The sequence below is a fragment of the Podarcis pityusensis genome, assembly GCF_964106645.2.
Source record: "Podarcis pityusensis genome assembly, chromosome: 9".
Taxonomy (NCBI): domain Eukaryota; kingdom Metazoa; phylum Chordata; class Lepidosauria; order Squamata; family Lacertidae; genus Podarcis; species Podarcis pityusensis.
The window spans coordinates 18,251,767-18,276,182 of record NC_138034.1 but is presented as its reverse complement, the minus strand read 5'-3'; the positions used below and the strand labels follow the sequence as shown (position 1 = coordinate 18,276,182).

The 24,416-nt window shown below is 45.7% G+C and overlaps 1 protein-coding gene across 5 annotated transcripts in view; it reads right to left on the bottom strand.

Annotated features, from left to right (window-relative positions):
* GABRG1 (gamma-aminobutyric acid type A receptor subunit gamma1) overlaps positions 1 to 24,416 on the bottom strand; it is a 68,549-nt gene that overhangs the window by 8,947 nt on the left and 35,186 nt on the right. For 4 of the 5 annotated variants that reach the window (XM_081020076.1, XM_081020077.1, XM_081020078.1 and 1 more), the window contains exons 4-8: positions 14,001 to 14,221; positions 10,031 to 10,113; positions 8,638 to 8,775; positions 6,752 to 6,904; positions 209 to 420 (exon numbers count right to left, since the gene is read on the bottom strand). In XM_081020076.1, coding sequence (XP_080876202.1) covers positions 209 to 420; positions 6,752 to 6,904; positions 8,638 to 8,775; positions 10,031 to 10,113; positions 14,001 to 14,221 — 807 coding nt within the window. Of the gene's footprint in view, positions 1 to 208; positions 421 to 6,751; positions 6,905 to 8,637; positions 8,776 to 10,030; positions 10,114 to 14,000; positions 14,222 to 16,956; positions 17,205 to 24,416 lie in introns of those variants that run through there. The other variant, XM_081020079.1, reaches the window with a different exon arrangement.

Genomic DNA, 24,416 nt, shown 5'->3' with positions numbered 1-24,416 from the left:
AATTAAACACGTAGGTTGAATTCAGGTTAGACTACAACACCATTATTTAAGCATTCCCAAGGATCCTGTCTGTAAACGTTAAAGCACAGCATTGTTGTTTGCTAAAATGTCAGGTCCGCAAGCTTGCTCCCAAAACATTTCCTTCATAATCAAACGTTAGGACCGAGGAGATAAAAAATGCTAGAATTCTCTAGCTATTTACACTTACTGAGGACTTGTTTTTTGATTTCTTGTCTTTCTCTTTGGCCCCGTTTTTGTTGTTGGTGAAATAATGCAAGGTTCCATACTCCACCAGGGCAGCAAACACAAAAATGAAACACACAGAGACGAAAAGGTCCATTGCTGTTATGTAGGAAACCTTGGGAAGGGACTTCCTTGCAATTGTACTCAGCGTGGTCATGGTCAACACAGTGGTGATGCCTGTTAAAAAATAAATATAATGACAGAAATGGTGTCACCAAGAGAACTTGCAACAATGCTTAGGCTGTAACCCTAGACCCCCTTGACCTGGGAATAACCCCCACTGTGAGTGCTGGACTAGATAGACCTTTGGTTTGATCTAGCGGGGCTCTTCATAAGGTTCTTAGGAACTCAGTCGGACTTACTTCTAAGTAGACACACATAGGATTACAGTAATATCTTGGTTCTCGAATGGCTTAGTTGACGAAAAATTCAGCTCCCGAATGCCACCAACCCGGAAGTAAGTGTTCCAGTTTTTGAACATTTTTCGGAAGCCGAACATCCAACGCGGCTTCCACTTGAGTACAGGAAGCTCCTGCAGCCAATCGGAAGCCACACCTTGGTTTTCGAATGGTTTCAGGAATCGAACGGACTTCCGGAATAGATTAAGTTCGAGAATCAAGGTATGACTGTATGCTGTTAGGTGTTAATATTCTAGAGATGATTAAACTATGGAAACGTTTGTGTGAAGTAGATACCAAAGGCAATAACAATTTGGTTCTATACGGATGCAAACTCATGAAAATATAGATCCAATTCTGGTTTTGATTACATATTTTTAGTGTTTTAACTGGATTATTTTGGTCAGTCACTTTGCAAAGCTGCTGGCTGGAATGCAGGATAAAAATAGAAGCAAGCAAGCAAAGGAAAGCATTGTTACTGTAGGCATCCTTTCTCTCTCTCTCTCTCTCTCTCTCTCTCACACACACACACACACACACACACACACAATTAGGCTCTGTGTACTTCTCAGAATAATCAAAGCAGTACTCATATTTATGTTTTAAGGTTGCATATATCTCTAAAGACATTTTCACCCCACTAATTTTTCTATTTCGTTCATTATAGAAAAAGTTGCTGCATAGGTTTTGGGTCATTCTTCACATTTGTTGTTTTAAGGGTATTTTAATAACAGGCTTGTGTTGGAATTCTGCCTGGGTCAGAGGAATGTGCCACAGCGTAGGCACCGGCAGATATTCCTGTCGACCTCCCTGCGTCTCCACTCTGCTGATAAGCAGGCGAGGTCCGGCGATTCTTCTCAGATGTATGAGAGGAACACACCGTTCTTCCTCTCTCCCCTTTGGTGTCCCCAGGGAGGGGAAAGAAGCAGACAGAAAACTATTTACATCATTTATTTCTGTCTCTTACATCAGTACAGAGAATCATGTCTGCACTCAACAACAGCAAGAAGAAACTCCTCCCAAGTACATCCAGTACGGGTCATATGACACACACACACTGAGCTAACATCCGGTGCTCAGTACAGAATGGACTGCCCCTTTGTTCCCATGGCAACAGTCACAAACATCCTGTCTGGCTTTCCAGCCACAAGCAGCTGGCTGAGCTGCTAGAGCCTTTGCTTGCTGCAGCATTGGTGCTTTATGGTAACATACTCCCCCTAAAGTATCAATGCCTGCTGCGAGCAAAGCGTCATCCAGAGAAGAAAACAAACAGTTGTTATATTTATAACATTCCCCTGTTGTTTCAGTTCCACCCTTGGAACTACCCGCCACTGGTTTAACCAATGTACCTCTCTGGTTGTGTGACTTCGCATTACCTCGGTTAACAACTCTCTGTTGTGCCTTTGTCTCTGACTCAGACACAGCTTCAATCTGTCCTTGGTCGTTTACAATAGCAACATATGCAAGGTTAGCAAACTCCTTTGAATACCTCTTGGGTGGTACACCCTTCGTTGCTCTCTCAGACCTACGTAAAAGTTGCTGCTCTTCTCTGCTCTCTGGTTCAGCCTCTGAACTCACTGGAGAACCAGTACTAAGCTTAATCAATGGTTCATCCTCCTCTTCTGAGGGTCTAGTCATTATGTGAGATTTCCTCTCAATGACTGTGACAACTGAGCTGTCTGAGCTATCGCTGTCATCATCAGTACTACTGAACTCAATAAGATCAAACTCATCATCATCATCAGAATCGTTTCCTGTGGGAAATGTCTGTACTATCCGCTCTTGCTTTGGAGCACTCTCTAGGAACTTTGTGAGAATCACCTGACCAGATTCAGACAAAATTACTCTGTAGAGACCTTTTTCATAACCTACGAAAATGGCTCTGGCATTCTTTACACCACCTGGAGCTTCTGTTCTCACCTGAGACCCGAAAACCTTAAAGTAGGCAACAGAAGGTTTTCTATTGAACAGCTTCTCAAAAGGAGAAATTCCCAAGTCTTTTGAGACCTTTCTCAACCACACGTGAACATAGGACATTAACGACTCCGCCCAATATTCATGTGGCAAATGTGAACTCAGCAATTGCGCATTCATTCCCTTTTGCAATTCTTTGTTCACTTTTACACAGACCCCCCTGTTCCACGCTTCTTGCGAAACAGCCACTTTGTGGTCTATCCCTTTTCCATCCAGGAACTTCTGAAACTTCTGTAACAGAAAAATTTGCTTCTCATCTGTGAAAAGACAATCAATGTTAGCATCATGCATACTTTTAACCTTGTCACAAAACTCCTGAAACTTTTCTAAAGTTTCTTGCGGTTTCTCCATCATATAAACCCAAGAATAATTAGTGAAACAATCCACACACAAAAGGTAAAATCGTGCACCGCCTCTAGATGGTTCTAGAGGACCAATCACATCAGCATACACCCGCTGAAATGCTCTGTCGACCTTCTTCGTCTTAGTCACCTTCCTGGTGCTCACACTGGTCACACCTGCGAGAGAGATTTCGTTAGAAACAGAAGAATTACATTTCATGTAATCACTTTGATCAAAAGTCAACAAATACAGTCCATCTCTCTCTTTGGCAGTAAGAAACAGTTCTCCATCTTTGTAGATCTTGCAGCTTTTAGCATCATAGGACAGTTTCAGTCCTTTCTTTGCAATCTGCGACACGCTCAGCAGATTAAATCTCAGTTCTGGAACCAGGTAAACATCACTTATAGTCAAGTTCAGACTCTCAAGATACACAGTCCCAATTCCAGTCGCTTCCAACTCCTGACCGTTGGCCTGTTTCACAGTGAAGCTTTGCTTCCTCAACGTCGAAAATAGTCCTCTGTGCGGGCACATATGAACCGTTGCGCCCGTGTCAATTATGAACGAGTTCCCAACATTTGGCGTGGTTCCTTTCGCCATCATAGCCTTTGCAGGTTTCACCTGGCACTTGGTGCGGCTTTTGCCTGACGCCTCAGGCTTCGTAGAGCTTCTCTTTGCTCCTCTTGACTGGCGCGGCTTCTTACAGTTTCGCTGTAGATGCCCAGTCTGTCCACAATTGTAGCATCGGACAGCACTCAATGCTACACCATGCTCTCCAGTAGCATCAGCAGTGGGGGAATTAGAACTCTGTTCTTCCCTCCCCCTGTCTTTTTCTTCCAGTGCAGCAAGTCTGTCGTGTTCATTCAGGACCACAGCACAAACTCTCTCCGCGGTCAGCTGCGCGGCCGGTAGGGAACCAAGCTGACTGGCAACAACCTTGTAGGTGCGGCTAAGGCTGTTTATCATCATGAAGCAAAACACTTCCTCCTGAAGACGGAAATTGCGTTCCACCATCTGTTGACGCAGAAACTTCATTTCTGTCAGGTGCGCTTGAACATCTCCATCAGGCGCAAGTCTCAGATTGGTCAATTTCTCAAAATACAGCAACGCTGAAGAACCAGCATCTCTCTGATGCGTTGTACGCAGCGTGTCCCATACCTCTTTCGCATTTTCTAAATGCTGAACATGCACCAACTGATCATCTGAGACACACAGAATTATAGCAGTCCTGGCCCTTACATTCTGTGACTCCCAACCTCTGGTTGGTGCTGCAGGGATGGGGTTTTCAATTACATCAAAAAGCCTCTGATTCTGCAGCAGGGCCTTCATCTTTACAGACCAAGATGAATAATTGTCATTGGTTAAGGGAGGTGGGCAAGGCAAACCTCCCCCTTTCTTGGCATCCATCTTGAAGCCAAGCCTCTAGCTCACACTGTCAAACAAACTGTAAAATCCAACAGTTGTTTTTTCCTTTCTCACGCAGCAAACTGCAAATTGTTTACGCTCTTTGCACCTGGCAGCTAAACTCAGGCTGCTATTGAAAAGTCCCTTCCAAGAGCTCGTAAACCTTGTAGCCGAAACATTCTCTGATTTTGTTTCGCTTTCCCAGGCTCACACTCAGAGTCCAGCCCCTTTGCCAGTAACTTTCCAGGACCGTTACCTAGCAACAATGCATTTCAATAGGACATCTTATCTACCACAAAAATTTGTGGAATGCAGGCATCAGCCTTCAAGCTGCAGGCCTCTTCTCCCGGAGCTGTATTTTTCCAAAACGCAGCTCCCCGTGAACCAGTGAATTTATCGATCTGCGTTCACACTTTGAGCCCGAAATGCAGCATACCTTGAGCTCCGTTGCTTGGAAAACACCTCTTCTTTCCACCAGCTGTCTGTTGAGCCTCTGGCTTCTGTCAGACGCTTGCCTTCCTCCTTGGAGCAGAGGAGGACAATCCACCAGCCTCTCATGCAGATGTCCGATGAATCGCAACCATCCGAAGGCTGCCACTGTTGGAATTCTGCCTGGGTCAGAGGAATGTGCCACAGCGTAGGCACCGGCAGATATTCCTGTCGACCTCCCTGCGTCTCCACTCTGCTGATAAGCAGGCGAGGTCCGGCGATTCTTCTCAGATGTATGAGAGGAACACACCGTTCTTCCTCTCTCCCCTTTGGTGTCCCCAGGGAGGGGAAAGAAGCAGACAGAAAACTATTTACATCATTTATTTCTGTCTCTTACATCAGTACAGAGAATCATGTCTGCACTCAACAACAGCAAGAAGAAACTCCTCCCAAGTACATCCAGTACGGGTCATATGACACACACACACTGAGCTAACATCCGGTGCTCAGTACAGAATGGACTGCCCCTTTGTTCCCATGGCAACAGTCACAAACATCCTGTCTGGCTTTCCAGCCACAAGCAGCTGGCTGAGCTGCTAGAGCCTTTGCTTGCTGCAGCATTGGTGCTTTATGGTAACAGCTTGATCATGCTTTACTATAAAAGGCTTTGTGGCTGAAAAACAAAATGCAGCTAAATATAGATTTCACCTTTATTGTGTGCCTATTCCTCTGTTTACCATTTTCTCAAACAGCACAAAGGACTGATGACCCTGTTCACATGGTGTTTTCTCAACAAAGCAACCTATTTAACAATTAAAATCACTATTAAAGGTAAAGGTACCCCTGCCCGTACGGGCCAGTCTTGACAGACTCTAGGGTTGTGTGCTCATCTCACTCTAGAGGCCGGGAGCCAGCGCTGTCCGCAGACACTTCCGGGTCACGTGGCCAGCGTGACAAGCTGCATCTGGCGAGCCAGCGCAGCACATGGAACGCCGTTTACCTTCCCGCTGGTAAGCGGTCCCTATTTATCTACTTGCACCCGGGGGTGCTTTCGAACTGCTAGGTTGGCAGGCGCTGGGACCGAGCGACGGGAGCGCACCCCGCCGCGGGGATTCGAACCGCCGACCATGCAATCGGCAAGTCCTAGCCGCTGAGGTTTTACCCACAGCGCCACCCGCGTCCCTAAAATCACTATTGCGTTCAGTTATTTAATTTGGAAGCCCAAAGGAGCTCAGATGGGGTGAAAGCAGGGGACAGAAGACCGAATTTGGTACCTAGAGGTATATAGTTGTCACCAAATGTTCCAAGATATGCCTTACTCATATGGCCAGCACGGTTCCTGTTTTAAAATGAGACCAGATGGATGCCTTTGTGGGAAGTCTTTGTGTGTCTTTACTAGAGCTGAGAGGGATGCGGGTAGCACTGTGCTCTAAACCACAGAGCCTAGGGCTTGCCGATCAGAAGGTTGGCAGTTCAAATACCTGTGATGGGGTGAGCTCCTGTTGCTCGGTCCCTGCTCCTGCCAACCTAGCAGTTCGAAAGCACATCAAAGTGCAAGTAGATAAATAGGTACCACTCCAGCGGGAAGGTAAACGGCATTTCCGTGCACTGCTCTGGTTTGCCAGAAGGGGCTTAGTCATGCTGGCCACATGCAGGCTCCCTCAGCCTTTAAAGTGAGATGAGTGCCACAACCCCAGAGTCGTCCATGACTGGACCTAACGGTCAGGGGTCCCTTTACCTTTACCTTTACTAGAGCTGAGCCAAGAGTTCAGGTTCTCTTTAAAGGCAAGCAAAGGGGTGGGGGTTGGAGGGGCAGACTGGAAAAGTAGCCAGTTCTTTTCTTGTTCATTAAATTTTCTACGCCACAGAGAGAGAGTATAATTTTTAAAAAACATTTTTTTGTTGTTGCATGCCAGCACATACAGGAGCATACATGAAGATTGGTTTGCAAAGAGAGTAGCTACCTAATGATGTCCTCGCGGGCACGGCATCTTTATTAATCCAGAACGAGACCCAGGAAAGGACGACTGTCAATATGCAAGGAATGTACGTCTGAATGGTAAAATACCCCATACGCCTACTCAGAACAAAGAAAATCGTCATGACAACGTAATCCCCTGCAAGGAAAAGAAAAGAAATTCGGTCAGTTATATCCTGCAAGTGATCTCCTGTTTTCTCCTCACCTCTCCCATAAAAAGAACACCTTATAATGTGGATGGGAATTTGCTGCTGGTGAAGTGCTCTCTGATCAAATATCCTCAATGTTTTATGGAAGACCAGTGGACACAGAGCCTGTGGACCAGGAGAAGCCAAAGAAGTTGAGAACTGTATGTTTGCTCTAATTGCCACAGCAGGTCAAAGTGAGCAGCTGGGAGGTGAAGGGGAACTGTAATTATTTTCTTGTTGTTCTTAGGAATGAAGGGGGTTCTGTTCATTGTTTTCTGTATCATGGAAACTCAATAAAACCATAGGTTATTAAAAATAAATTACTAAATCATTGCCTATTTGGCTTCTAACAAAGAAGGTGACAGTAATTGTATTTCTCTAGTTAGTATAATAGAGAAATACAGTTTCTCTAGTTAGTATAATACAAGGGACGCGGGTGGCGCTGTGGTCTAAACCACTGAGCCTAGGACTTGCTGATCAGAAGGTCGGCGGTTCGAATCCCCGTGACGGGGTGAGCTCCCATTGCTCGGTCCCTGTTCCTGCCAACCTAGCAGTTCGAAAGCACATCAAAGTGCAAGTAGATCAATAGGTACCATTCTGGCAGGAAGGTAAACGGTGTTTCCGTGCGCTGCTCTGGTTCACCAGAAGCGGCTTAGTCATGCTGGCCACATGACCCGGAAGCTGTATGCTGGCTCCCTCGGCCAAAAAAGCGAGATGAGCACCGCAACCCCAGAGTCGGTCACGACTGGACCTAATGGTCAGGGGTCCCTTTACCTTTACCTAGTTAGTATAAAATCAAACCCACTGTGAAAGGGTGTGTACTTGGTGTGCCATGTGGTGGGATCCTTCCTCCCTGTTGACCCAATAAGACACAGATGCACCCAAACTGCACGGAGGTGCCTGCAGTGGGTGAGTGGGGTGTGGTGCATGGCACACTGCTCCCAGGTTCTTGCTACTTTCTCAAACACAGCAGAGAGCACCATGGAGGAAGGCTGGAGGCACACAATGGGAAGACTCTGGAGGGACTGCTTAGGGGAAAACACTATGCAGTGTGGGAACTAGACACAGGTATGAGGGAAGTGCACTCCCTTTGGTCTGAGGTGGGGGGGAGAGACTGAGTAAGGTTCATTTTCATTCAACTATATGAGTGAGAATAGCAGAGTCTGAAACATTACTCTGAGGTTGTTACAGGTAGGAAACACACACACACACACACACACACACACACACACACACACAAATCTTCCACCAAAAAATGAGTCTAGAATAGGAATGTCAGAGAATTCTGACAAATAAGGACACAGGAGTAGAAACTGCTCAAGTCAGCTTATTCATTCCACATCCAGAATGGAAATCAATCCCGTGAATACAATTGGTATTAGTTGTTGTTTTCAGTCTGCAAACAATACTTCCTCCTTCACCCTTAGCATTTTTGTTTCCTTTACACTGAAGTGGAATAACATCACAACTCAATTTATATAATCAGTTACATCAATTGTGTAAGCTATGTGATTTCGTTGCAGCAGACATCGAGATAAATAGTACTGTTTTTAACAGAAGATGAGCTGTAGTGGAACAGAAACAGTGTTGCATGTGATGAAAACAGGGGGAAACAGAAAACAATGCCTACTTGCATCCATAGTCCAGAAATATCTAGTTTAAATAAATGTGGTTGTTTCCTTACCAGACTGTGTATGGGAGATATCTGTTGTATTACGTAAGCCTACAAATGCAAATTGATACAATCTCCAGTATTTGGGATCTGCCACTTCCACAGAGGACTTTTTCCATTTGTATATAATTTCATTCCTTGGATATCCATCTGGAAGATAGTAGCACAACATTTGTACAAAAAATCAAGCACCCTGTAGCAGTGAGGGGTGGTGGAATGCTGATACAGAATGTTTTAGCATGTTGTATATAACTACAGAACAACTTTCAGAGAATAGTCCAGTTCCACTAATAGGTAAACGGCTTGTGGAGGTAAATAAGGAGGCTTTTCTAAGTTATTGCTAAGAGTGATGGCAACAGGAAGACAGCCTTCAATTAAGAAGTTAACCACCCTTTGCAGTAGATTTGAGTAGATTTCAGGGCCGTGTGTGTACCATGATTCCATTATTAGAGCTGTAAATATATTCTTGGAAGTGTTACAGGCAATGCCTGCTGAAATCTTGGAAGCTGAAAGGGGCTGTTGAATATGATTTACCGAAGTTAGTAAAACCAGCATAAAGTATGCAAGTGATAAAAAAGAAAAGCAGAATTATGCATACTACAAGGAAATATTGATTTACATGAGGGGGGCGGTGCTTGAACATGGAGTGGAGGACAGTAAGTGTGAATAAGCCCTGCGTCTTTGAAGGGAACGAATTCTGAAAGCACTTCTCACCTGGAGGACTAAAATAAAGGACAGCAATAAATCACAGTTTTAAAGACATACGTAGTAGTTACATTTTATCCCCAATTAAGTTTAAGAACTGGAAAGAAACTGTTTAGATGTACTTTGGGTTGTTGTTTTTTCATTCTGCCCATGACAGTGTTATGTCCTTGTGAGCAGATTAGTTTTATAAGCTTATTGCCATTTATAACACTGGGTATAATTCTGAAAACCACTGAAGCTAGAAATTCTAAGATAAATTTAGGATCAGTGGGTACAGCTATGATGGCAAAAGGTCAGAAACTCAGCACTGGAGCAGCTTCTTCGCATGCAGAAGGTCGATGTCTCAATCCTTAGCATCTCCTGGAGACCCTGGAGCCACGTATAATAATCTTTATTTCTTCTACATTAGAACCTGAACCTGACAAACTTCCTTAGCAGGGATTATGGCTCATGTGTATCAAAGCTCTGGATCTGTATAATAGGTTTCCATCCTTGTTGGTGGCCTTGAGGTGCAATGCCATTTCCCCATAGGCAAGTCACTTCACCTAAACTGGAAATAAGTGATAAGCAATACCAAAAGTGCTCGTGACACTTCAAACCTAGTTGGTGCAAAGTGCAGCAAAGCCCTCCGAACAGCCTGTTAATCAACGGGGCCTCTATTTAAAATGAGAAGAATTCTGTGAAATGCTTTACCACCTACAGCTTGAAAACTCCAGGGGACAGGAATGCTCATCCATGGGAAAGTTATGAAGCTGGAGGTAACATTCGGCATTAATCGTCAACCTGGTTAAAAAGGGGAGAAAAGCGTGAGAGAACGAACTGGAAAGAACTGGGCACTTTAACTAAGATGTCAAAGTCATTTCTCTTCAGTGGCAAAACCTTCCCACCCTAAAGAGGCACTATTATCATGTTCTGCGCAGTCCCAGAAGTCGTTTCCCAGGCTGCAACACTTTACTGCACTGGGAATGGACACAGCACACATAATTAATAGATAGTTTCACAGGTTTTAAATGGACTTACACCAGTAAACATTAGCTGTGATAGATAATAGCCTTGCTGGGTGGCTCTCTTTGCCAAAGAGCAGACAGCAGGGATTCTGTGCTGTGTGATGAGAAAGGAAGCCATCGCAAAGCAGAGAAGGTACAAGGTGTCTCCTCCCATTGGTAAGTGAGTGTCTGGGATCAGGAGCAGCAGCCAGCTATGGGATTGTCACCTATGTCCCAGGTCTACTGGCACCACTGCAACATCCTTTACCTGGAAGATGTGTTGCCCAAACTGCAAGGTGCAATGGGGGGGGGGGGCTTTTCCAAAAGGATGCAGAGTTTGCAAGCCCAGCAACTAAAGGCTGTCTACACAGTATAACTTTATAGCACATTTGCAACACATCTCTCCCTGCTCCCCCGAGAATGCAGGGTAGGGGAACCAGACGTCCCCGGGTCCCGGGGACAGTCCCCAGATTTGCAAATCTGTCCCTGGACAAATTCTGTCCCCAGAATGTCCCCAGATTCGCAAATCTGCCTCCAGGAAACGTGGCAGTGGCAGCCTCAGCAGCCCAGAGCCAGCCTGGTAGCGCAGTTGGCTCTGGCTGGCTTCAGGAGCTGCTCGCTGTTGTGGCGCCCACCATTTTTCCTGCACCATGGCAGCGAGCAGCTCCTGAAGCCAGCCAGAGCCAACTGCGCTACCAGGCTGGCAACGGCCGCCCGTCCATGACTCCTGAGCGCCCCCTGATCTGTCAAAACAAAGGGGGGAAGGGGAAGGAGATTAGGGAAGGCTCGGGAGTCACGGGCATGCGCTGCGCTGTTGCCCAGTTTTTAAAAAAGCTGTGCATTTATGTTTCACAGGGTGCGAAAGAAGGGCTTTGCACCTTTATACAATATGCATGTGTGCTTGGGCCCAGGGTCTTTTGCCTCACCATCCCCACTAATGACTCCCTGTTGCTACTCAGCTTCCAAAAAAAAAAAAAAAGTGTCCCCGGATTCACTGAAAAAAATCTGGTAGCCATAATACAGGGTACTGTGGGCATCCTCACAGAGTTACAGTTCCTAACGACCCTTAACAAACCGCAGTGCCCAGAATTCTTTGAGGGGAAGAATGTGCCTTGAAGGGGCTTTAAAGGCCTAGTGTGTGCGTAGGACAAGTCCAGGCAGTGAATGGAGAAGGGGTTTCTTCCCCTTTTAGCAGGCGGCCCAATGTGGCCCCATTTAGCTACAGGGGGTTATTTTGAAGGCACGCCACACGCACCCTGGCATGCACTCCCCCACCCTGGGTGCCAGCAGTGAGTGCTCTGCCACTGCCTTTGAGGGATCTCTCAATGGCTCCCTGGAGCCTGTTGTCTCTGCGCAGAAATGCGTCACAGACCTGCGGGAAAGTGAGTCCTGCAAGTCGGTCAAACCAAGCAGGTGTGCAACAGGCCCATGGCCAGAGAATTTAAAATGTCGCTGAATGCGGATTGGTTGCGGGTGCCAGTCATGACGCTCCACAGGCATGTAAACAACTGGGCTCTGAGGTGCCTAGTTGGTGTTACTAATTGCAAGGTGTGATGGCCTGGGATTTGGACTCGGAGGCTGAACCTGAGGAATCCCAGCCTGCACAGGATTCTCCGCCTCCAGAACCAGCTGAGCCAGGGCTGGGGCTTGAGCCTGAAGGGTCCTCACCTGTGCTGGATCCTCAGGTGCAGGCATCAGCTGAGCCTGCTCTGGCTCTTGAGGTGATGGAGGACCCATTACCTGCAGTTGCTCCACTCTCAGCCCCATCACAGGAAGCTGAGGTTGCCTCTGGGTCTGGTAACCCTCCAGCCTCTCCTGGGCTGCAGAGGCTCAGGGCAGAGAGGCGGAGGGAACTACCGGTAAGTTCCTGCAGGAGGAGTGCTCACCTCCAGGCCAGGAGAGGCGAATCACCTGTGGACTGGGGCCGCCCTATGCCTCGGGGCAGATAAAAGCCAGCCAGCCCCAGTCCCAAGTTGCGGGAGCAACGTTGTTGGTAGCCAGTTCCTGCCTGAACCCTGTCCTGCCGGATCTCCTGAAGTCGCCCGACTCCCTGCCTTGGACCTAGCTTCAGCTTTGACGGAGAGCCTCAATACTGCACCCTCGACCCCGGACCTCGCCTCACGGAAACCCACTGGACCAGCACACAAGGAAAGAATGGCGGGGACAAACAACAGGGAATGCACACGCAACAGATCAGTTCTTTTCTGGCCAGAAAGGACACTGGGGTAAACAAGCAGTGACAGACAGAGGCACTGAGTTATTTATATTGAGGGGGGAATGGGTTACATTACTCCCTGATGGAGAGAGAATGGGCTATGGCTGAGGTGAGTGCAACCCACTCTTCTCATAGCAACTAGCTGCTAATGCATTACCATTTAAAAAACCCATTCCAAGCCCTCAGGGAAGGCCTTTAAATTCGGAGTTTAAAATTGTCTGTGTGTTTGTTATTTGTAGCGGCCCAGTCAGCAACTCTCCTTATTTCTCCCTTAACTCCCAGTCTGTGTTTTGCAAAGTACACTCTTTTATACCAATGAAACATTAGAACAGGAATGTCTCTCAGTTTGGCAGCACAAGGTACAGCAACTGGCTGGCCTTAGGGGAGCAAAATAAGCAAATTATCGGCCTGAAAACAAAGGAAGCAGGTTTAAGAATTGCCAGCTCTTCCCGCCAGCCTTCCATGGACAGAATGCCATAGAGAAAGGGAGGGTGCCAGAGATTCTTGGGGAGCCAAACAGCCCAAAGGGTTGTCAGATCCTTTTACTGCTACTACACTCGCTCACATCTGAACTTTGCTTTGTTTTCCAGAATGCTCTCACCTTGGGCAAGTCCCCTGTGCACAAAAATGCGGTTGGAAACCATGGGGCTACGTGCTCAATTTAAGAACTCAATTTACCAGCTTGTCTGCTGACTTAATGAAAGCTGCATGTTAGGTGCAGTTTTGTCGACCAGGACTGAAAACCCTAAAACCCAGGGGTGGGGAGCCTCTGGCCCCTTGCTGAACTACAAATCCCATCATCTGTGGCTATTAGCCATATTGGCCTGGGCTGAAGTCTGGTGGGAGAGCTACGGGTTCTTGTCCCTCCCTCCTGAAAGACAAGGAAGAGTGCTCCTTTTCTGTATTTGCAGCTACAGAAGCTTGCTCTGTAGACATGATTTGGGAATTCAAAAGATATTTTGGTTAAATTAATATAATTAAGTTTTGTTTGATAAGTAAGATGTGTGTAAAATTGCATGGAAATAATTAAAAATAATTGCCAAATACTTGCAGTTTATTATTATTATTATTATTATTAGCGGCAGCTAATTTTCAGAAGGCAAAATTAAAATTCTTCGGTTTTCCAAAAGCAGTTTATGTGCTTCTTCATCAAAGATAGACTTTCCAAGCAGAATGTTGTGCAATAACAAAAATAATAGCAGATTTGAATTCCTCACCCCCCCACCCAAAAAAATATTTTAAGACCCCTCGCTGAAGAAATTTGCAAAAATTAAGTTTCACCCCCCCCCCATGGCACTCTCTGCTGCTGCAGTTCTTTCTGAATTACTTGCTTCTGAGTACACATGAGTAGGGTTAGGCTGCAAATCCTGTAACTTTAAATTTTCCAAAGCAATATGCAAAATTAGCAATTAACAGGAAACAACAGCGGAGAGAACCGAAAATTCTCAGTGGGTGGTTAACAACTCTACCTTAGGGTATATAAAACTCGTCCATCACTCCAAATGCGAAGCAGGCGATTTGGAGTTGTGATCCAATGGGCATCTGATTTTCTTGAGTTCCGGAAGAAAGTGTCTGGAATCCAAATTTTTCCAACCATATTGCTATTTAGCATAAGTACTTTCATGGTGCTGTTAAATTTCAAGCGACTGTCATACCAAGTCTGGGCAAAAATGATATCAATGGTGTACTCCTGGAAAAGGAGAGAGAGAATAATTTCAGCATAAGGTATCAAATTGGGTAGTAAAAACACTGGAATCAGTCTAGTACAGGGGTCAGCAAACCTTTTCAGCAGGGGGCTGGTCGACTGTCCCTCAGACCTTGTGGAGGGCCAGACTATATTTTGAAAAAGAAATATGAAAGAATTCCTATGCCCCACAAATAACCCAAAGATGCATTTTAAGTAAAAGGACACATACTACTCATGTAAAAACACGCTGATTCCCGGACCATCCGTGGGCTGGATTTAGAAGGCGATTGGGCTGGATCCGGCCCCCGGGCCTTAGTTTGCCTACCCATGGTTTAGGTTCAGATCCTATGGGTAGTACAGTGGTGCCCCGCAAGACGAATGCCTTGCAAGACGAAAAACTCGCTAGACGAAAGGGTTTTGCGTTTTTTGAGTCGTTCCGCAAGACGAATTTCCCTATGGGCTTGCTTTGCAAGACGAAACGTCTTGCGAGTTCTTGCGAGTTTGTTTCCTTTTTCTTAAAGCCGCTAAGCCATTAATAGCCGCTAAGCCGTTAATAGGCGCTAAGCCGCTAAGCCGCTAATAGCCGTGCTTCGCAAGACGAAAAAACCGCAAGACGAAGAGTGTCCTACATATAAGCAGGGCTTTCTTTCAGCCAGAACTCATTGGAACTCAGTTCCGGCATCTCTCAAGGAGGCACCATTGTGCATTTTAGGATGAATTCACACTAAGCTGCTGACAAATATCAATGAGGTCTTTTTAAAAAACAACATGAATTGCTGTGGAAATGTGGAGAAAATATTTTCAGATGGGGAAAATGAGAAACTGAAATTGGTAAGATTCGTCTCTCCCTACTTCTGATCAAAGAAACAATAGGGTTTGGGTTTTCTGGTTTTCACCCCTCTATGCCGTTTGAAGCACAGGAGGGAGATAGCAGGCTAAGGACTGCCTCTTTCCGTACGAACCTACCCAGACCCTGAGATCATCTTCTGAGGCCCTTCTTTGTGTGCCTTCTCCTTGAGAGGTCCAGAGGGTGGCAACATGAGAACAGGGCCTTCTCTGCAGTGGCTCCCAGTCTGTGGAATGCTCTCCCCAGGGAAATTTGCCTGGAGCCTTCATTACACACCTTTAGGTGCCAGGCAAAAACATTCCTTTTTAACCAGGCCTTTGGTTGACCTGATCAACATCCCATACCCTTTTAAAATCTGGCTCTTTGGGGGGCATGTATTACTGGGTTATTGTTTTTATTTTTATTTTATATACTGGGATCTTTTTATGTGAACTGCCCTGAGACCTCCGGGTATAGGGCAGTATATAAATTCAATAAATAGTAAATAATAATAATAATAATAGCAGGAGAAAGCTCACTGCCACCTTCCATCACATTCACATTGCTTGGATCCATCACCCTTCTCACATTTCTGAGGGGTTATGTCTGCAGCAGGGAGCCTGTGTGTGATTTAGAACCTCGGATGATCAGCTTCCATGAGCAGAGAAGGCTATGGAGTTAAAGGTAAAGGTAAAGGGACCCCTGACCATTAGGTCCAGTCGTGGCCAACTCTGGGGTTGCGGCGCTCATCTCGCTTTACTGGCCGAGGAAGCCGGCGTATAGCTTCCGGGTCATGTGGCCAGCATGACTAAGCTGCTTCTGGCGAACCAGAGCAGTGCAAGGAAACGCCATTTACCTTCCTGCCAGAGAGGTACCTATTTATCTACTTGCACTTTGGTGTGCTTTCGAACTGCTAGGTTGGCAGGAGCAGGGACCGAGCAACGGGAGCTCACCCCATCACGGGGATTCGAACCACCAACCTTCTGATCGGCAAGTCCTAGGCTCTGTGGTTTAACCCACAGCGCCACCCGCGTCAAAAAAAATAGCCTACAGCACCCGGTATTCCCATCCAAGTACTAACCAGGCCTGACCCTGCTTAGCTTCCGAGATCAGACAAGATCGGGCGTGTTCAGGGTAGTATGGCCATAGACATACTATGGAATTACGGTATTTACATGCAATTCCATGTCTGGCTCCTTCATCCCAGGCCAACGCATGAACTTCTAGCAGTGAGGCTTCGCTACCACACATGCAGTACAATAAGAGATAAACAGGAAATAAAATGTCAGGGCCAATGACCTCCTGTAATCATCTGCAACAAACTGTTAAGAAGGAGCTGCAGTCAATCAGAGCTCCTTGGTTGTGTACCCATATGAAGCACGTTTGCAAATATAGGTATATTTCATTTACACTTTGCACATTCAGGGGTACACCTTAAAGATTGTTGGTGTACACCTCAAATCTGTAAGGTGTGAAGAGGCCCTGAGATGGCTGGCGTCAACAGCAAACATTGAGCTGTCTGTATGCCACAAACGTAGGATTTCACCCTCTGAATTTAGTTCTAATTAGGTAATCTGGTTTCTACATGAGGAAACTGAGCTAAGTAGCACACACTGTGGAGCCTCTCTAATCACAATTGCCAACATTTTTTATTTTTTTTAGTGAAAGCGGCTGGGTGCCAAACTCTTGAAAATCAGCTTCATTCAATTACAGATCTAGCTTCTAACTTTAGGCATCTAATTCCAGTAACCCTGCCTGCATTCTATGTCTGTAAACTGATGAATTCCTGTGGTGTGACATGGTCACATTGTTCCTCTTTCAAGAAGCTGGATTAATATTTTTAATACAGATCAAAGGAGGAACATCAGTCATTTAGATTTCACTGAGAAGTCTGCTTTGACTGCCAAATCACCTTTATTTTTGCGTTCCAATTCCGGAGACTTTCACGCGACTTTTTCCATTGTTCTGCAGCCTTTTTCAATATAATTATGACTTCCATGGCCCGTATCTTAGCCCAGTTCCTGAGCTTTGATTCAAATAAGTTTTCTATGTGCCTGACAATGGATAGAACTGCCTTTGCTGAAGTTCCTCCTATGAGCAAGGAGATGTCAGCAGGGAAGCCCCAAAGTATTCAGAAGCACAAACTAGTTAGCAAAAAACTGAGAGGGGGAACCCCGAAAACAGCCCAGCAATGGCTATGGGTGACCTTGGGCCAGTCACACTTCTTTGAAGTCTCTCAGCCCCACTCACCTCACAGAGTGTTTGTTGTGGGGGAGGAAGGGAAAGGAGAATGTTAGCCGCTTTGAGACTCCTGAAGGGGAGTGAAAGGCGGGATATCAAGTCCAAACTCTTCTTCTTCTTCTTCTTCTTCTTCTTCTTCTTCTTCTTCTTCTTCTTCTTCTATGCACTCAGTGGCCACAGAATGCCAACCAATGGTTGTGTATGCTACAAAGCCAGTGATGAGGGGGAAAGGAATGAAGTATCGTGGAGAAAGGCATGTACCACTTGGGTTTCTGGCTTAGCTTCATGACAATAGTTGAAATGAAAGGCAAGACACTTGAATAATAAGAAACAGCAAAATACCACACTGGCAAGAAAGGTAGTATATTTTAATGGCTCCTTGGGTTGCAGTGTGCTTTTCTGTGGGTCTAAAGACACACAGTAAACACAACATCTTTGAGTCTACACTATTCCCCATGACTGAATGACCGTCAATTGTATAAAATAATTTAATAACTGGCTTTTACATGTTTGTCAGGGCAATTCACAAATATGTGTTGTTAAGGGTAAGTTTCCTAATACAGTGGTACCTCAGGTTACATACGCTTCAGGTTACATACGCTTCAGGTTACATACTCCGCTAACCCAGAAATAGTGCTTCAGGTTAAGAACTTTGCTTCAGGTTGAGAACAGAAATTGTGCTCCGGCGGTGCGGCGGCAGCAGGAGGCCCCATTAGCTAAAGTGGTGCTTCAGGTTAAGAACAGTTTCAGGTTAAATACGGACCTCCGGAATGAATTAAGTACTTAACCCGAGGGACCACTGTAGTATAAGAAGGATGCCTGCATGAGCCTAACATGAAGAAAGGCTGCTTCTTTAGAAAACTGTAGGGTTGTTTACTACAAATGATATCCTTTTTAAAAAAAAATAATACCCACCTGTTCACTACCTCTCTCACACTGCATTCCTAATTTTCACACGGGGAATTTTCTTTTTAAAAGGCACATCAGTCACCTTTACATTTGGATGATACCTATCAAGCAACCTGATCGTAGCAAACTTCTCCATGGATGACCCCCCCTGTCCTACAAGGCTTGGGTGATGTGGCACAAACTTCAAGAGCTGAAGAAGAAGATCGCTCCAATGTAGTAGGGGTGCTAGTTAATTTGACCTTTACAAATTCTGATATGAAACAACCTGATCTGCATCTCCTGCCTGGATGAGAACTTAGCACAGGGTCAGACCCTGTGAGAAGCCAAAATTTGGTGCCCCCCTCCTCTTGCCTTCCATTCTTCTCAATTCATGATGTCAAAGTTGTTATGTCCTGCATAGAACTAATTGTGCTGCCCTAAATCGGCTCCTGCTTAGCTGTTCATTGGCTTTTCCACTTCCTGAATGTTCAAATGCAAAGTATATCAAAAATGCATTTAACAATGTGCAAAATGTGTGTGTTGGGATGTTATGTACTGAGCTTGGATGCTAGAACAATAGGTAGCTAGGATCCTAGAATGCAACAACCTGATTGGCCTGCAGGAGCAGACCAATCAGGCCCCAGGAGGAAGTTAAGCAGCCTATCAGGTCGGTAGGATTCTGGAATGCAACAACCTAAATGGCCTGCAGGAGCAGACCAACCAGGCTCCAGGAGAGAAGCAGAGTCAGCCAATCACATGGGACCCTTTGTGTAAATAATGTATATAAAGCCTGAGGTTTTTTTTTTTGGGGGGGGGAATCAATCACTGTTCCTATGAGCTGAAATAAAGAGCATGAAGTCACTACTCGACTCTGAGTATATTTCATGGGAGCAAATGCATTTCTTTAACTATGTATTCTAAAGCAGGAGAAATGGGAACGATGTGAGCGAATGACATATGAAAGTGACACAGATGAGAAATCAGTCCATCAGATGAAATGGGTTGGAACAGATTATGTGCACCTGCAAGAGCCATCATTCCATGCAGTAGAGGTTTACAAAGCCGTTAGCACATAAATGGGCAGAGTGTGTTCACGTTTCCTAGTTTGCCTCTCTTTCCCTGCGGTTTGGCAGCAACCATCTAACATCTGACCCAAACATCTGCACCAATGCTCTGTGTGCCATACCATAATTGCAGGTGTGGGTACTGATTCATCAGACTTTGGGCAGAAATCCTTACTCGTATAACATTCTCTTTTGATTTCATATCCAGACACTGTTTTTCATCTCCCACATAAACTGTAATAAGACATCCAGACAACCTCATTCTATTTATTCTTCTCCCAACAGCATTCAGATCCATCACATTAAAAAGACTGCCATGCTTATCAGTAGGAGGGAAATTACTCCTCCTGACCAAGGCATGCATTTACTCCCAATATCTTTCTCTATTCCTTAATGGAGCATTAGACTTTACAAATTGACCACTTCATCTTGCAGAGCCTCTACTGGTCAGTAATTGAGTTTCTATTAATTTTAATCTCATGACAAAGGTAACGTATTCATCTGAATAAATTGCTGTGCTGCCCAGAATAAGCAAACATTGTATCATCTTATGATGTTTACTCTGATAAATGCCACCATGCCCTTTATACAATACAAATAAAAAGCATTTTGAGTTCCTAGGGAAGTGATACCCAATGCACTATGGCAGCCATGTAGTATGTGGGTGGGAGGGTTCATCTTCCCTGCATGGATTCCCATGGGTCTGAACTGATCCTTGTTTTCCCCATTCCTCTTCACCCCACCTACACATGCAGAACATGGCCACACCAAGAATGAAACAGCTGTGAGCATCTCCCATATACCCACCCAGTCTTCTGTGTGTCTGCATCATGCAAGTTACTCATCAACATCTGGAAGATTGCTAGAAGGGAATATGAGAGGTACACATGAACCTGCCATGGTCCTTCAGTGCTTGGGCACTAATATAGCCCTAGGCAGGTGGGCCTGTTGTCTTTGTGGAAGTGAGAGCTGGACCATAAAGGCTGATCACCGAAGAATTGATGCTTTTGAATTATGGTGTTGGAGGAGACTCTTGAGAGTCCCATGGACTGCAAGAAGATCAAACCTCTCCATACTTAAGGAAATCAGCCCTGAGTGCTCCCTGGAAGGACAGATCCTGAAGCTGAGGCTCCAATATTTTGGCCACCTCATGAGAAGAGAAGACTCCCTGGAAATGACCCTGATGTTGGGAAAGATGGAGGGCACAAGGAGGACGAGATGGTTGGACAGTGTTCTTGAAGCTACCAGCATGAGTTTGACTAAACTGCGGGAGGCAGTGGAAGACAGGAGTGTCTGGTGTGCTCTGGTCCAGGGGGTCACGAAGAGTCGGACACGACTAAACAACTAAACAACAACAGGCAGGTGGGCAGGTGTGAGACAAGACTTTATTTCGTCTTTAGGAATCCTCCACATACAGCTAATGCACTTACTTTCTGGTTCAGCTGAACCTGGAATATGTCCTGAAGTTGCCAGGTAGAAAATACAAGCTGTATCGCTTCAATGCTTTATTATTATGAGTCGTGTCAAATGTGTTGAGCAGGCAGTTATGCACATTTATATAACAAATGCTGTTGTGTTTATTTTTATATTGCTCTGGAAAAGTGGTTTGCTTCTGTGAGAAGGCAGCGGCGGCAGCAGCCACACAGAAACACAATATGTTATTTTTTAATATTTTGGGGCACGATCCCACACCGCAGGTCTGCAGATTGAGGGGTGCGATATGTCGCTGCCATGATGGATACAATGGTGGGGAACCTCAGATATGCTGCTGGAACACATTGCGGAGCAGTTCTGCTGGCACAGATAGGCAAGCAGGAATGCTAAATTGGGACCAAGCTGAGGAGGATAGAATTTGGAGCAGCACAGTGGAGAATCATAAACAAACTATGCCACTTCTGTCCACGACAAGGGAGCCAGTGTGGTATAGTGGTTAAGAGCGGTGGACTCGTAATCTGGTGAACCGGGTTCGCTTCCCTGCTCCTCCACATGCATCTGCTGGGTTACCTTCGGCTAGTCACACTTCTCTGAAGTCTCTCAGCCTCACTCACCTCACAGAGTGTTTGTTGTGGAGGAGGAAGGGAAAGGAGACTGTTAGCCGCTTTGAGACTCCGTAGGGTAGTGATAAAGCGGGATATCAAATCCAAACAATACATTTGTCAATGACAAAACTGTAGAACAGATGCAGACATAGTACAAGAAATTTCATACTTTCTGACTTCAAGGGGAACTTTTCAAATAAATAACCCACAATGCACCAATGTTTTCCCCACCCATTTCACTATGGCAGAACATAGGTTAAGGGAGCAGATTTCCATCCCCTCTCACAGACCCAAGTTTAGCAGAGCCATCATTGACTGCCTCACCTGATTCTTTGTTGTCACCTTTGAACTTACCTGATGCACAGCATCAGGGTGGAAGGGGAGCTGGTCACCACCACCACCAGAGGTTGGGGGTAGGTCCTGTAGGTATGTGACTACGCCCTTTCTATTGCCACATGCATACAGCTCCTTGCCTGCTGAACCACTTCATCAGACAGATGGAGCAAGCCTACATTCAGGGTGAGTGACTGTGGTAACAGGTGGATGTTGATGCCTGCCAAGGTAAGGTAGTCATCCATCGTGCCTGTGGGGGGAGCAGAAGCAGGTGGTAGGTTTTGCTGTTGCCCTGGAGGGCTTACAAAGTCTCTGCGGTGGGAGGCCGGATGCAGCCCTTGTCTGTAATGACCAGCTGGCCAGTCAGTTTTCCAGGGTCCTAAAACAGGAAGTCTCCATGAGCACAGAAAGCCTTCACCTTCCACAAGTTGGAAGGAGATGGGGACAGAGAAGAAAGAGATGGAGCTAGCATACTCTTCCTCACTGCCTCAAGTGTTTACATGGACCTCACTGGAATGCCTGAAGAGGGCTAAGATGTGACAGGTTTTTCAATGGCCTTAGAAGTGTATTGGACTAACTTGTTGTAGGTGTATCTATGTACAATACATAGGCACACATTGCAACTCTTGAAATCTTCACACACAAAAACATTTCTCTCCCACTACCTTGCAGCATAATGAAGGACATTATGTAAAGTAAACAAGCCACACATGCTGGAATGGACTGACTGTTCTCTTCATTATTTTTCCATCCTTGCATCTCCAACCTTGAGCACATAAGCATGATTTAGGAGGCAGGCTGTGCTGTAAACACCAAGTAAACAAACTCTGTTGAGTGATAGCACTAGAATTTATTGCGTCTGAAGCCCACCTCCTTGATCCACACAGAGCACAGTCACTTAGACTTGTTGAAGTCTTTACTAGGGATGGGGCTTAGCAGCTAATACTGTTTCCTTTCACTCTTGCTGGCACCCAACCATAACTCTGTTCCGTTCCATTCCATTCCGTCCTGTTGTGTGCCACTGCAAGAATTTTGTGATCAATCTGTTATGTAAAACCCACAGTTTTTACATAAAATATACACTTTCCAATGCAGCTATCCATATGCATTTCTTCACACAGCTTTTACATAAAATAGGTATTTTTGTGCACACTTTTTGCACAGTGAAAAAGAATCGTAAAACCCAAAGAAGTGCATGACTGGAATGGGACTTGTGGTTCGATCCAGAAGCATCTTTTGGAATGAGCCACTGCAAAAAGAAGACCAAATTATTTTCCTGTCCCTAAACCAGGCATGGCCAAACTTGGCCCTCCAGATGTTTTGGGACTACAACTCCCATCATCCCTGACCACTGGCCCTGTTAGCTAGGGATGATGGGAGTTGTAGTCCCAAAACATCTGGAGGGCCAAGTTTGGCCATGCCTGGTCTAGACTTTACTTCTCTCTATGTAGAGCCAGCTCTAGGGACAACAAAATAGCAACATCAGGCACTGCCACTCTCACTAAGACTGGAGCCCTCAAAGAGGACAGCGGGAGCATGAAAAAGATCCAAGGTTAAGGAAAGGGGGGTCCCCACTGGAGATCCCATGCCAAAGCCCCAAGAATTCCAGTTCTGGAGTGAGCATCCTGAAGTAGCTCACAAGCAATTCAAGTTAGATGCTACCAATGAAGCACAATTTTATACCAAGTTTAAATTAAGGGTATTTCTATGAAGAGGTGTCTAATTTAGGAAGTGATAAGAAACCAAGACCTACAAGTATCTCATGTTGTGATTATCACGGGCAGACCTCATTAGACATAAATTACAATGACCTTCAGTGGCACCTCAGTCACCTACGGGATAAAGATGCTGTACTACCTTGTCATTTTATTAATAGAGTTCACAAAAACATCAGTTTTGCAAGATATCGGGGTGGGTTTTTTTAAATGAAAAAGATACAATGCTAAAGCCCCATTCACAGGTAGTACATGATTGTGTAGACAAGCCTTCCTCAAACCTGGTATCCTCCAAATATTTTGGGTTGCAACTCCCACCAGTCCTCCTCAGGTGTCCTGATCGCATGGAGCCTTTACTCTTAAGGAGAAAGACTTGCTCTGGGCTTTCTTTAGATACATCCACACAAATGACATGATTGTTGAAATACAAAGAGGTGACATCAGGGTAGAACTAAAAGCATGACCCCCACTCCATGCTTCTGAGTAGTCATGTTACTTTAGGTCAGGGGTAGCCAACACTGTAGCGCCCTTCAGCTTGTTGTTAGACTGCAACTCCTATTATCCCTGACAATTGGCCATCTTGGCTGGGGCTACTGGGAATTGTGATTCATAATATCTGGAGGGCTACCTCTTCCCTAGATACTGCACCTTTTGCTTTTGGTAAAATATAAAGGTGCTGATTAGGGACGTGGGTGGCGCTGTGGGTTAAACCACAGAGCCTAGGACTTGCCAATCAGAAGGTCGGCAGTTCGAATTCCCGCGCCGCGGTGAGCTCCTGTTGCTCGGTCCCTGCTCCTGCCAACCTAGCAGTTCGAAAGCACGTCAAAGTGCAAGTAGATAAATAGGTACCGCTCTGGCGGGAAGGTAAACGGCGTTTCCGTGCGCTGCTCTGGTTCGCCAGAAGCGGCTTAGTCATGCTGGCCACATGACCCAGAAGCTATCTGCGGACAAACCCCAGCTCCCTTGGCCAATAAAGCGAGATGAGCGCCGCAACCCCAGAGTCGGTCACGACTGGACCTAATGGTCAGGGGTCCCTTTACCTTTTAAAGGTGCTGATTGCCTAAGACTCACACATTTATGACAAACTAAAAT